The following is a 13,565-nucleotide window of genomic DNA, read 5'->3' on the forward strand; positions in this document are numbered from 1 at the left end:
AGAATTTCACAGATGTTCGCTGTGCTGAGAAGTTCACAGGTTCTTAGAAGTTTGTTTGCTGGGGGGAGGGGACATGGCTGTACAGATGGGTTGCCAGGCAATTAATTCTTCCTACTTGGATTGCCTGCAATAGGAGACAATCCAGCTCTCATGAGCAGTGCAATATTATTTGCAGAAGGAAACTATCGAGTAACAATTTTCCCATTCTCTTTCTTCTGTCTTCCCAGCCTCACTATAAACCTCCCTTCCTTTGCTGTGCATGTCTGAGAAACTGCTAATGATTGATATGATAGCAGTGCTGTCATTCTTTTTAACTTAAAAAAAAAAAAAAAAAGTCATTTTTATTCTAGGTATTTTAATAGAGTCCCATTAAGGATGTATTGCTGACTGCAATATTGGCATGAAGGGCTCTCACTGAGCTGTGCCCAGGAATTAAGAAGTCAGGAAATCGGCTGCTGCATTGCAAAAGTACCTTGTGTGACACAGTATCTCCTGATTGGGGGGATCATTACTGCTATTATGACTCGACTTGCGTAGGAATTTTAAATTTCATCTGAATGTCAGTAATAACCCTCTTAGCAAATTATCCTGAATAAAATCACGAAGGCATTTTATATAATAGGTGTTGAATTACTGGATAGATTTGCTAATTAAATACTCTTTGTTCTGCTGCAGTTGACATTACAGGGTAAGATCTTGAACAATTATTCTCAACAGCTGTACTTTGTTAAGGGAAAAATTAACTACAAAGTTTATTTTTTTTCTGCACTTGAAGTTGGCAGATTTTTGAAATGTGCTTGAAAAAAATTTCATCATCCAATTGGTAATGAGAAGATAAATATGCAGGTGTTGCTGTGAAATCAGATAACTACCAACTGCCTTATTAATGAATTTAGCAAGGCTTTATAACCTTGTGTTTTGTAGCTGTTGGCACTTACAAGTGATCTCCTGTCAGATTATGTAGCACTAGCATATGCCAGTCACTTGATGAAGCAAACTCGTCTGTGACCCTCTTGTAATTACATCCAGTGCTGTCCTTGGAGACTATTGAGAAATGGTTTTGCACAGCCAAACAATTTGTTTGGTAGGGGGTAATCGTATTTGGAAAAAAAAAACAAAACAAAACAAAACCAAAACCAACTATCAATAGCGTCATTTCAGAGAATTAAGTAGAAAATGCCAGAAATTATCAAGGGAAAAAACAGTAGGCCTTCTTTCAATTTACATATAAACTCGTCATTTCTCTGTCCAATTTTTAGTTTTCTTTCGGGGACTCCCATTTGCTTTTGGAGTACTAAGGGAAAGGTACACCCTTTCTGTGTAGGAGTTAGCTAGTAAGTGAGAGAAGGGCGGGAGGGTGAATAAGTTGGAATTCTTATTACAGTATATGAAATTTGATGTCATGTACCAGTGATACATGTCTTTAGAATAATTTCGAAACTCCATAGAAAGGTGCTATAGTGGTGCCGTCTGAATTACTCACAAGGAGATGAATAGGGGTGGAATATATTTTTTAAGGTTCTGATTAAAATGTGCATCTGAGCACCTACAGCCTAGAGTGAATCGGCAGTTAAGATTAACCATTTTCCTTTTGTCTACATAGAAGATTGAGGCCAGCTTAGCGTTTTGCAGTTTGGGACTTACTTAAGCAGAGTTCAGGCATCACATTGAGTACCTAGTTTGCAGCAACAGTGTACGGTCTTTAAACTAACCTGGTGTTTTGAACTTGACCCAAAGTGTGTAAATCCCTAGGGATACATATATGCTTGGAAAATAACCCTGATAAGGGCATTCGTTGTGAGAAAGCTGTGTCAGAATTCCATTGTGGTGTGGAACCTAACCTTGCCTTAACTGCCTTGAAGGGAATGGTATATAATGTTTCCTTAGTTCATGTCTTTAGACTTTGGGAGAATGAGTCCATCCTTAGCTGCATTTCTCTTTGAAGACAAAAGTGGCTAGAAAACCTGCCTGAATAGGAACTACGTTGAAACAAAATATCGAGTCTGCTAAGTCAAGCATTGCAAAGCTAAGAACACCAGGGGAATATAGCTTTCGATGCTGAATTCTGTGGTGCATCATTGAAAACAAACTGAAAAAGCATAATGGAGCATCATACTTCAGTATTCATCACTGTGGTTGTCTAAAGGTTCAGAATGCTGTTAATGTTGAAGGAATGACAGTGTTGTCATCCTGTCCATGCACTGTTACGTAGAGATGGACATTTCACCTTTGTTTCAGAATTGCTTGCTGCAGTAGTCAAGATCACAATGCTTAAGATTCTTTGATTCATTTTAGGCTCCTTGGCTGTGTGAAAGTCATGAGATTTCTCTCCCACTGAGCCCTTCCCTGTTCATCCTTTCTTTCCTCATCCTTGCTGATTTCTACTACTCAGCTCGCTGTCACAGACTTCTTGACTACAGGTTATAGTTCTGCCTTTTTGGTAAATATGGCCAAGGAGTACTGCAATTTAATGTATGAAAAATAATAAAACTTAGACTATAGGTTATTCAATTTAATATGACCTGTTAAAATAGCATGTTGCCTGACTGTCTTTAAAGCTAGACTACCAAAGTGTTCATATTCACCTAACAGATTCTGATCTATCGTTGCTGTAACAAGTGATTCGAAGTAATCCTCTTTAAGAAAATTAGAAGTGTAAATGTGTACAAGTAGCAGGACTAGCTGAAATAGAACTGAGGTTTATGCTGAGTGGGGATGGAAAGGAGAGAAGCCAGGGAACTGGGACTAACCAGGTGGATTCTGGAGCTGTGTGTCAGAGCACCAGGATGCTGACAAGGAAGGAAACGGGGAAGACAGTAGAAACACAGCCAGGTGACTGAAGGGACAGACCAGATGTTGCTTCTCATGCAGCTGTGCAAACTTCACTAAGCCTTTGCTGTTGCAGCAGCTACATTTTTTGGTCATCAGACTAGTTTTATTTTGACTTTTCCGTGCTACAGCCATGTCTGTGGCTTCAGATGGTGTGCTCTTCCCACCCTCTCCACTATGCTCACCAGTGTCAGCAATGGAAGTGGTAGCCTACTTGTGTGAGGCCTCTGCAGCTATTTATAAGGTTCAAAGAATTGCTACTCAGAGCATTCAGGACACAAACAAATCTCGATATGCCTGGATTTTCCCAGCAATTCCGTATCTGTATCCTATCTCTATGATAGTTCTGGTTTCCCTAAGTAGTTTGCTTTTTGAAGACTAATTTTGATATCATTACAAGGGTAATCCACCTTTTGACTAGGTTCTTGTTAAGCAAGCACTATCCAGACTACTGAGTAAGACAGGTTATATATTATGTATCAATTAAAATATTATATATTCTATATATATATCAACAGATAAGATAATGGAGATGAAGAAAACAACTGACCTAAATTTCTGGAAGAGGCTTAATTTTGGCACTGCCCGATTAGGTTTTATTTGAGCATTTGAGTCAATGTTCTTTTTTTCCTTAGGGAAAATGTATGTGTGCACATGCAATTTTGAGATTTGTTTTAATCTTGTTTTAGGGGAGTTAATAATAGCATTAATACAAGGTCAGATGAGAATTTACTCATGTAATAAGAGTATTGAGGTAACTATGTGTTGCCAGGAGAGAGGTGTTTTGCTTTGTTTTGAAAGGTGAGAGCATTTGGAGTTAGCAACCTAATGGATATGTTTGCATGTATTAGCTTGTAATTATATCATACGCTAATCTTTGATTATTTTTTTTTTATTTCAGATTTTGATGCATACCAAGGAGATGGTGCAAAAGGTAATGCTGAGCATTTTCATTAAACAACAACCCTTAAAGAGCACACCTGGTGAAATTTTTTTATTCTAGGAGAACTATAACCCAAACAGACCTGAAATCACTTCTTAGGATGCCTGGTTTACAAATGTAATCCTTCCTAATGGATTATAGCTTTTTTTCTTTTCCTACCACAGATATGATCTGGCCCCTGCTTGAAGCCTATGTGCAACTATTTCAAGCAAATTAGCAACAGTGCTAATTAGAGTTTACTCATAGACCTGTTACACTGTGTGTTATAATGTTTTATTACGGTTTACTTTTTGGCATACTTTAAACTCTATGACGGTGTTCTTTTGACTGTATGGAATTTAACATGGACATAGCCATGTTCAGGTTTTTACAGCTGCATTGATTTTTCTACTGCTGAAGACATCAAGTTTTTGTTTTGTTGGTGTGGGGTTTTTTTGTTTGTTTGTTGTTTGGCTTTTGTGTGTATGTGTTTGTTGTTGTTTTGGTTGGTTGGTTTTGTTTTGTTTTGGTTGGTTTTGTTTTGCCCCCCCAAGTTAATATTATGTAATTGGATGCATCTGCCCATTTTTTTTGGTGACATTTACTGGTGTTGACAATTTTTCTTTTCACCTTTTTTCTTCCTATGCCTTTCATATGCACCTCAGGCTTTTTTACGTGCTTCAATTTGTCCAGAGTTTGCTCCATTATCCCAGCAGTCTGGCTGGTGTTTGAACACAATCTTTTCCAAGTAGGGCATTTGAATTGTTACAAGGATCACAATGAGAGATGATATGAAGGGCAGAGTGTCAGTCAGAGAGAAGGATTCAAGGAGGTGTTTGTGTTTATCTCCAGGTGTAATTGTTCATTGGTTCAACCAGGGGATACAAAACTTGTGGGTCATAGTAGGTAGATTCTTACCCAGGGGAGGACTAGCACAGGTAATTAGATTACAGCAGAAGAAAAAAGGTGGGAGTGGGAAGATGGAAATATGAAGCACAATATGGAAAAGTGTAAGAGCAGCAGCCTGATCTGGACAGCGATGTGGTATTCTCGGTTACTGTATCCAGTAGTCAATGCTTTCACTAGATTTGAAATAGATTATCTAAGGTTTTTTGTTTTGTTTTAATCCAGAATGAGTTTTTGTTTTAATAGTATTGCGATGGCTACAAATGGAATAGGAACCTGACTGTAGTATTACGTGTCAAGAACATTGGCTAAATGCCTTATCTGAATAGCCAGCATTTGTCCAGAAGTCTTTGAGTCTATGTGATCTTTGTGTGTCCTAGCAGTCCAAAGTTATTTCTGATTAGAGTTCCTGCTGTTCCTCAAGATTAGGCTTGTTCACCGACTTACTTTTCTGGCATTCATTTAGTAAAATTTTAACTACTTATGTACACAACGGAACAGTGATTTTTTAAAAACATAACAGTGGTTTCATTGTTCTATTTAAATTCAAGAATGTCTTAGTGAAATGTATAGACTTATCAGTAAAAACTTTACATTTTTCTGCTTTTTAGTATTTAAGGGGTAATACACAGACAGTGGTCTTTTTGAATCTTGAAAATTAGATGGGACTTGAAAAAGATGGGAGTGTTTCTGTTTTCTTTTTCAAAACAAATTTGTTTCATTTAGATGAACCTTGAAGTAATTTATGGAGACACGGATTCCATTATGATAAACACTAATAGCACCAATTTGGATGAGGTATTCAAGCTGGGGAACAAGGTAAGGACTTTTTTCTTTTTAAAGCTTTCCTAAGTGTCTATGTTATAGTGCTGAGTGGAGCAGATAGGATTAATAGAGGGCTTCATGGCATAAGCAGAGATTAGGCCACAGGGAAGAAGAGCTTGGCCATGTCTGGAAGCTATGGAGTAGTAAAAGCTCAGAATGCCCAATCTTCAGGTGTAGCTACTCTGCATTTTTAGAAGTGATTAAATTAAAATTAAACATTTAATTTTATAATGAGCTTTTTTACCAATCATAAGTTACCAGGAGACTATCTGAATACTTGGTAAGCCAAAATGTAAGGTACATTTCCTTCATATTAGTTCCAGTTATGACGTGAACACAGTTTTTTTTATTTTTGATTTTAATAATTTTTATTTTGACAGGAGATATGTCTGTCAGTTTCATTTTGTTTAGTTATGTAGTATGTATTACACTCTATGCGCCATCAGATTTCCAGTGGTAAAATAAAATATTAATTTCCAACGTATACTAGACACGGAAGAGATGTGTTTGATTAGCCATGGGTAACTGAAGATGTGGAAGTTTTGTGGCTCTCTGAAATTGCAGCAGAGAAGTGAGAAATTTTTAGGAACATTTTAAAGAAAATATATGAGAGAAGTTATTTTTGAAAGATGGAAGAAATTGTGATGAAAATCAGAGCTATGGAAGTTCTAAAAAAACAAAACAAAACGTAGAGGTTTTTTCCAAGAGTGAGTCTGTGGGGTTTTGTGTTGTTTTTGTTTTTGTGGGGTTTTGTTTTGTTTGTTTGTTTGTTTGTTTGGGGGGGGGGTGTTTGGTTGGTTTGGGGGTTGTTTTGTGTTTTTTGGGGTTTTTTTGTTTGATTTTTTTTTTTTTACAGTACTTCCACCTTTGTGCTAAGTTGGTACTTTGAGAAGTAGATGCATCTCAGGAGCATGGAAAAAGGAATAATACCTTGATGTCGTAACTGGGTAGCAGTAGGGCTGATGACATGGAGGAAAGAAATCTCTCTTTTTTTTTTTTTTTGCTTGCCATATGAAAGACTATAATTGCAAATGTACATATGCTAGTGTGTAAGAAGGTTTCATTTTACTCTAGCTGTGGGTGTGTTTTCTTCTGGTTTGGTTTGTGTCCCTGTATTCTTATACTGGCTAAACATCATAGAGGAAGAGTAAAATAATAGTTTTTACAAAGTCTGACAGGATCATCATCATAGTTTAAATACTTCTGTCTGATTCAGGTTTACTGAGAGAATAGGTATGTTTTTGAACTTGTTGCCTGCTTAATGATTCTTTCTAAGAGTCAAATCTTAAGCTATATCGGTTGTTTGGGGGGGGGATGGAACAACCCACAGATGTGTTTTGAATAATATTTTCATATAATGCACTTGTTTTTATAAGTCAATAAACTTATGTATGTAAACAAGCACACACTCAAACTTAGCACCACAATTGTCAAAGTTGTGGCTCTAGTTATTCTTTTTGTGGGTGTTGGTCTCTTCTCCCCAACAGCAAGAGATAGGACAAAAGGAAATGGCCTCAGGTTGCATCAGGAAGGGTTCAGATTGGATATTAAGAAATATTGCTTCACAGAAGGGGTTGTCAGGCATTGGAACAGGCTGCCCAGGGAAGTGGTGGAGTCACCATCCCTGGAGGTGTTTAAAAGACATGTAGATGAGGTTCTTCTGGACATGGTTTAGTGGGTGACTTGGCAGTGCTGGGTTAACGGTTGGACTTCATGATCTTGAGGGTCTTTTCCAATCTAAATGATTCTATGGTTCCATACAAAAGTGGTTATTGGTTTTCTTGGTTTGTGTGTTTCTTGGTCGTTTGTTTATTCCTCAAGAAAGTGATAGTGACTTTTTTGCTAACACTTACATCCTTTAGGTTCTCCTTATTTTGCACAATTAATATAAACTATTTTCAGGATGGAGAATGGTTTCTATTGAGAGGAACACTCTAAGAAATGTCACTGTTCTATTGCATAATAATTTCTTTCCCAAAGTTCCATGTTCAGAGATGAGGAATATTTATGTTGTATTCATGATAGTTTTGCTTTAATGCAGACTGCTTGGAAGGCACACAGGTTAAGTGCAAACAATTACTGCAAGAGTAGTTAGCGTTTGTACCCCTGTTCTGATGTACAGTGTGAATGTATAGGTTGTCTTCAGCATTGAAGGATTCCTCTGAGAGATTAATTGTTTTTCCATTGGAGAAAACTGTCTTGTCTTCTTTCTGGATTTTCCCATCTAATGCCTTATCTCACAGGTTTCTGGCTGTGTTCACTCCAGCCCTTTACCCCCCATTATTTATATCCAGGCTCCTTTTAGTCATGACTCAGGAGAACTTCATATATTTCTCATTTTCTGTGCATCCTTCTCAATCAGATTTTCTGTTACGTTCAATCCTGCGCTGTTGCTGGTTTTTAAGCACTTGATCAGTATGATTTAAAAAAACTGAAAATACTTTAAAAAGTAGCAGAAAAATATTCAGAAGAACTGTTTGGTTGCTTTCAATGAACAAAATATGAACCTCTTGGCAAAACGGTTTTGCATTATGATGTCCTTCATAATTTATAAATATACAAGGAATATAAAACTCCTGAGGATTGACCCAGATTATTAAAAGTGTTGCTAGTTCGTTCAATAGAAAGAATGGAGATCTCAATGAGAAAAACGGAATACATACATACACGGGGAAAATTTGTGAGAAAAGTTTTAGTTAACTCTGGTAATGTGGGCCCAAGGCTAGATAGAAAACCAATGAGATTTTATGCTGAAAGTACTGTTCCTGTCTTAGTGAGGGTATGTGTTAGATGGCAAAAAACTTTATCTAAAACTTCAGTGAGTCATTAGAAGAGGATGGTTCATAGTTGGCGGTCTCTGACAAGAGAACTGGAGGTAATAGAGGTGTAAGAGTGTATAGAGTGATACTGAAAACCAAGGCGGAAAGTAAGTTGCAGAGGGAAGAAAATGAAGAGTAGAACATGTCAAGACAGAACAGGATGTCTGAGGAGCAATATACAGATATTCTGTTGAAGACAGTAAAGTAAAAATATATGAAGACAGAAAAATGCAGCTGGGGAACTTTTAGCCAAGCCAGTAGGTGGGTGAATGTGTGCAGGCACCAAAGGTGATTGTTGGAGATACGTGGCTGTGTTGAGATGCTGCACTTCTGTCTTCTTAGAACAGAGGTAAGAGATGTGGACCAACTTGATGTTTGGCACTGTTAAGACAATATATCAAGTGCAATTTCAGGCTTTTGTATGTGGACAAGACATAACCTGCGTGTAGAAAAATGGCACCTTTTCCTCTCAAAGAAATCAGGCTATAGAAAATGTAGGCGTGTTGTGGGGAAGAATATAAATACACACTTGCACATCTGTGCATGTTTTTCCTAACAGAAACAGGGCTCTGGTCTGCAGTGATAGTTCTCCCTCCCCTCCCTGGATTAGGGACGAAAAAAAAAAGTGTCTTCGTAAGGCGTCTCTTTTCATAAAGCAATTTCCATATCCTGTCTAAATGACTGTCTTTTGTTTGCTTAATTTATGTGAGAAGCTAGAAGAAGTGCATGGTGTCCCTGCTCATGGCACGGTGGTTGGAACTAGATAATCTTGTAAGGTTCCTTCCAACCCAAACCATTCTGTGATTCTCTGAGTAGTTGCCCTAGTAAAATGGGCTGGAGTCAGTCACAAGCAAGGTCACAGACAGTCCCATGCTTCTCTGCCCTGCTTAGTTTTGGTAGGGAGTTGGATATACCAGGCTGTAAATCCTGAAGAAGCCAATGGGTGGACTGTTATTTTATTAGTACCTGATACTTACTACTGTCTACTTAATTTCACAGTTAATGATGTATCTGATGAGTCTTTAAAATGTGCATGCAAACACACAGAGTGCGATGTTACTTGCTTTAAAACTCAACTTCCATCTAGAAATGTATAATTCTTGAGTTTGTCGATAGTTACTAAAGTGTTGGATTTTATTTTAATGTTGGTGCATTCACAGATCAAAAGTGAAGTGAACAAGCTCTACAAATTGTTGGAAATCGATATTGACGGGGTCTTTAAGTCCTTGCTACTGCTGAAGAAGAAGAAATATGCTGCTCTTACTGTGGAACCAACAGGAGATGGGAAATATGTAACTAAACAAGAACTGAAAGGACTGGACATCGTCCGAAGAGACTGGTGTGATCTTGCAAAAGAGACTGGAAAGTGAGTTTCTTTGTGGCATTGTCCTCTTTGTTCTGTTTCAAAACAATGCACACTTCATAAATGTTCAATATCATTTGCATTTGAGTTGTCACAATTTTGTATATAAAGTTTAATAAACCACAGCTGAAATCTTGTAAAAATGGTAGGTGCTATCTGCATTTGGAGTTATAGGTTTTAGGTCAGATTTTTTTTTTTCAAAGATGGATAAAGAAGCTGGTGATCAGCTCTGTCAGCATTCTCTAATAAAGCTGGAAGTGCACAGGGTGCAGCCTGAGGAGATGATCCCTTCCCCAGAGGCTGTTTCTCTTCTGTTTTTCAAATGAGGCTCTTTTGATCCTTCATTATGATGGATATTGGATTGATCATGTATTGATTGTCATCACACAGGACATTTTCATACTTAAATTCAATAGAGGTAATACATTTAGCACTGTAGGAGGAAAACTGGAGTGGGTGGAGAGATGGTCATCTGGCGGCTGACTCAGATTGTGTACTGCCTCTAGAAAACTTAAGTTGTGGTCCAAATGTATCAAAAACTGAATAAGTTTTTACGTCTGTAAAAATATACCACACACTTACTGTTCTTAAGACTTGCATTTTCTAAGAAAAGATGCATCATAATAGAAGCAAATTTTTCCAAGTTAGGAATGTATTAGTAATTAAAGCTATACAAGTGTTTGAGAGTGTTCTTTAGTGACTAACTCTTCTGCAGCTGGCAGATCTTCCAACCACATTTTACAGAAATAGGCAAGACTTTGCTTACTTTATATGTTCTCCCCCATCTTAACATACCTGCTGTGGAATATTAAATGGCAAAATGAAATGGGAGCAGAAAATAGAAACCAGTTGCACTCAACAATTCCAAATCAATGTTTAACATTAGTAGTATTTACAATAATTTGCTTTTAGTAAAATAAGTAAATAAATAAAACACAACATGAAATATCCTGGCAAATTTCTGTAAATTTTGTACCAGACTTCATCCTGAGGCTCTTTAATTTCTAGAGGTAACCCAGGGGAAGAGAGGATTGTGCTTAATGGTTTTGTTTTGTGTGTCTTAAGCTTTTCTTCATTTCTGGACTCTTTTTACAGCTATATAATTAGTCAGATTCTTTCTGATCAGCCCCGAGACATAATCGTGGAAAACATTCAAAGGCGGCTTATAGAAATTGGAGAAAATGTGATCAATGGCCAGATCCCAGTAAATCAGTTTGAAATAAACAAGGTAAATTATGTCTTCGCTCTTTCTTGTCTCAGAAAAACTTTACCGTTTTTGAATATATTGACAGCTGATAAAAATATTTTTAATCCTTATGATGCTGTGAAATATCAGGGGTTTTATTAGATACTGAATAGCATGGAACATACTGTAAAGATCCTACAATATGAGAAAAAACACCTTGTGGTGCTGAAGGCTTTGTGTCTTGTCCTATCCTGCTGTCTCCCTCACAGACTCTGCACTTTGAGAATGACACGCTAGCTCATGCTTTTCGCAGTTGTTACACAAATGTTAGAGAAATCAGTGATTGATTTATTTTATTTTATTTTATTTTTAAGTGGTTGACTTAAAAAAGACTGTTCTGATGCAGATATTCTAAGAGTTCTTAGTATCCCAGTAAAAAATATATATGGAATAATTTTCCCTTCAAATGCTGAATGTTCCTCTGTTTTGCTATTTGGAAAAAAAAAATGTATTTCAATATTAAGTCAAATATATAAGTTCTTTCTAAGAACTGGGATGATGCAAAATATTTAAATGCATTTTTTATTCTATGTAAATGAAGATCTCTTTGTGAAATCTTAGTAGTATGAGATACATGAAAATATTTAAATCCAGTTATATCCTCTTGCCACAGAGCTTGTTAAATACATTTCGCTAGTTGGTATTCAGATTTATTTTTATGACCTGAACTGGTGGAGGGGTAAGAGGGTAATCTCTGGCTGTATTTTTGTATTTTGTGTGATGTTTTCATCTTCAATTTAATTTTAAAGCAATTGCATTGTATCTGTAACTGGTTTGAACTGTTGTGCTTTTAATGTAATGCATTTTTCAGACAGTAATTGTAAAAGCATCCTCTCTTTTATTGATAATAACATTTTTAAAGTGTGAAGGATTAGTACCTAGACCTTAATGTCTGGAAAATACCTTTATTACGATTTTTTTCATCTTTTTTTTGTGTTGCAAATGTACTTGTGAACAGCAGATGGATTAAGATAGCTACGAATGTAGTCCTGTCTTTTAAAGTTCCAAGTCGTTCATCACTGAGTAAAATGCTTTTCTAATAGTTATGTTTCTGTTTCCTCCTTTGATCTCTTAGGCATTGACAAAAGATCCACAGGATTATCCTGACAAAAAAAGTTTGCCACATGTGCATGTTGCCATGTGGATAAACTCTCAAGGAGGCCGAAAGGTGAAGGCAGGAGACACAGTGTCATATATCATTTGTCAGGTAAAAATGTCTTTATTTATAGCTAAACACTAGGTATTGTTTTGAGAAATGGCAAAGAAAACCAGCTCAACTCCTGGAAAAAAGTTTTGGCATTTCTTTGTAGTGAGGTTATGTTATAGTTTAAAATAGTCACTTTTCTGTATTAAGTGTAGTTTTTATGGAGCCAGAAAGAACCATTGTGATCAGCTTAGCTCATGTGACTGTTTCCATATAGTAACTGATAAAATTTCCCTGAATAAATTTCTGTTTGGAACAAGGACTATTTTTAAGGAAAACATCCAGTCTTTGTTTTAAGGAGAAGAAAATTCTGGGAGTGAAGAACCTGTCATTCTTGGAAAGCCAACTGGTGGTGGTGGTCAAATAGTGTCATTCTTATTTCCAGTCTCAACCTAGTAACTGGGTCTGGCTGTACCTCTGTTGAGTAGACTGGGAAATTTGATAAACTTTCTGTTTTCAGGTGTTTACGCTATAAATGCTTATCATTATCTCACAAATATATACTTTGCTTTAGGTTTGCTCCTAAAAAAAAAGTGTAGGTTGGATTAGATGGACCAAGGGATCTCTTATGCTAAACTGAGGGCCTTGGCAATGTGACTTCTACAGTGGAGCTCTATTTCATCTCCTTCGTTGTTCAAAATTGGAAAATATCAGTTGAGAGTTCTTAGCCTGGCATGATGAAGCTGCCAAGACTCTGAAAGCTGGGCCATGGGTACGGCTGAGCAATGGCACAATACAAGAAAAGAATGTACTTGTTGAAAGAAGGGAGCTGAAGGAATTGCATTGTAATTATTTTTGTGAAGCAGCTGGATGAGCTGAATAGTCCTAAATTAATTTTGTTCTGAATACTAAGTTGTCTGAAAGGAGTAGGAGGGACCAGTGGCTTGCAGTCTGTCTTTATTAGCGATGGGTTTTCAGTCCATGGTTGCTGACCCTATTGAAGCCAGTAGCATGTCTTAACTGAAAAATGAAGGTGTCATATGTTAGTGCACTGGTTTTATTTTCGTTTTAAAAAGGAAAGAAGAGACTATACTTAGCAAAAAATAGGCTGTGGTACTTTCCCCCACCACATCCACATTAAAGTTTACTTCTCTCACTGAATGCTTGCTAAAATACTGCTGCTTTAAGATTTCTGACACACATTAAAAATAAAATTTCCTAGTGTAATTCTGGACTGGGAATATAGTTTTACAGACTGAATGAGTTATGTTTTTCAGAAGAGTACCGTCTTCTTAGAGTTGATATTTAATTCTTCCATGAATACTGTTTCCAATTTAATTCTTTCCGTCCCAGATTGAATTATTTTCTCCTTATCCTCCTCTTTCAAGTTAGAGAAGAATGTAATATATACTATAACCTCTGAGTGAAGTTTCTCTCTTGACTTGAGATGTCACCATGTGTTTCTTTCAGTATTTCTATATATTTCAGTATTTGCTCTTTCGAATCGATAC

General features: G+C 36.8%; 1 protein-coding gene across 2 annotated transcripts in view; it reads left to right on the plus strand.

Moving 5' to 3' along the window:
- Positions 1-13,565, plus strand: part of POLA1 (DNA polymerase alpha 1, catalytic subunit) — a gene marked incomplete at both ends in the record, with an annotated part of 204,290 nt that overhangs the window by 72,568 nt on the left and 118,157 nt on the right. For both annotated transcript variants that reach the window (XM_080364084.1, XM_080364085.1), the window contains 5 exons: positions 3,731-3,763; positions 5,384-5,476; positions 9,462-9,667; positions 10,760-10,892; positions 11,986-12,117. In XM_080364084.1, the coding sequence (XP_080220210.1) occupies positions 3,731-3,763; positions 5,384-5,476; positions 9,462-9,667; positions 10,760-10,892; positions 11,986-12,117 (597 nt within the window). The remainder of the gene's footprint in view (positions 1-3,730; positions 3,764-5,383; positions 5,477-9,461; positions 9,668-10,759; positions 10,893-11,985; positions 12,118-13,565) is intronic.

The sequence above is a fragment of the Nesoenas mayeri genome (genome assembly GCF_963082525.1).
Source record: "Nesoenas mayeri genome assembly, chromosome: 1".
NCBI lineage: Eukaryota > Metazoa > Chordata > Aves > Columbiformes > Columbidae > Nesoenas > Nesoenas mayeri.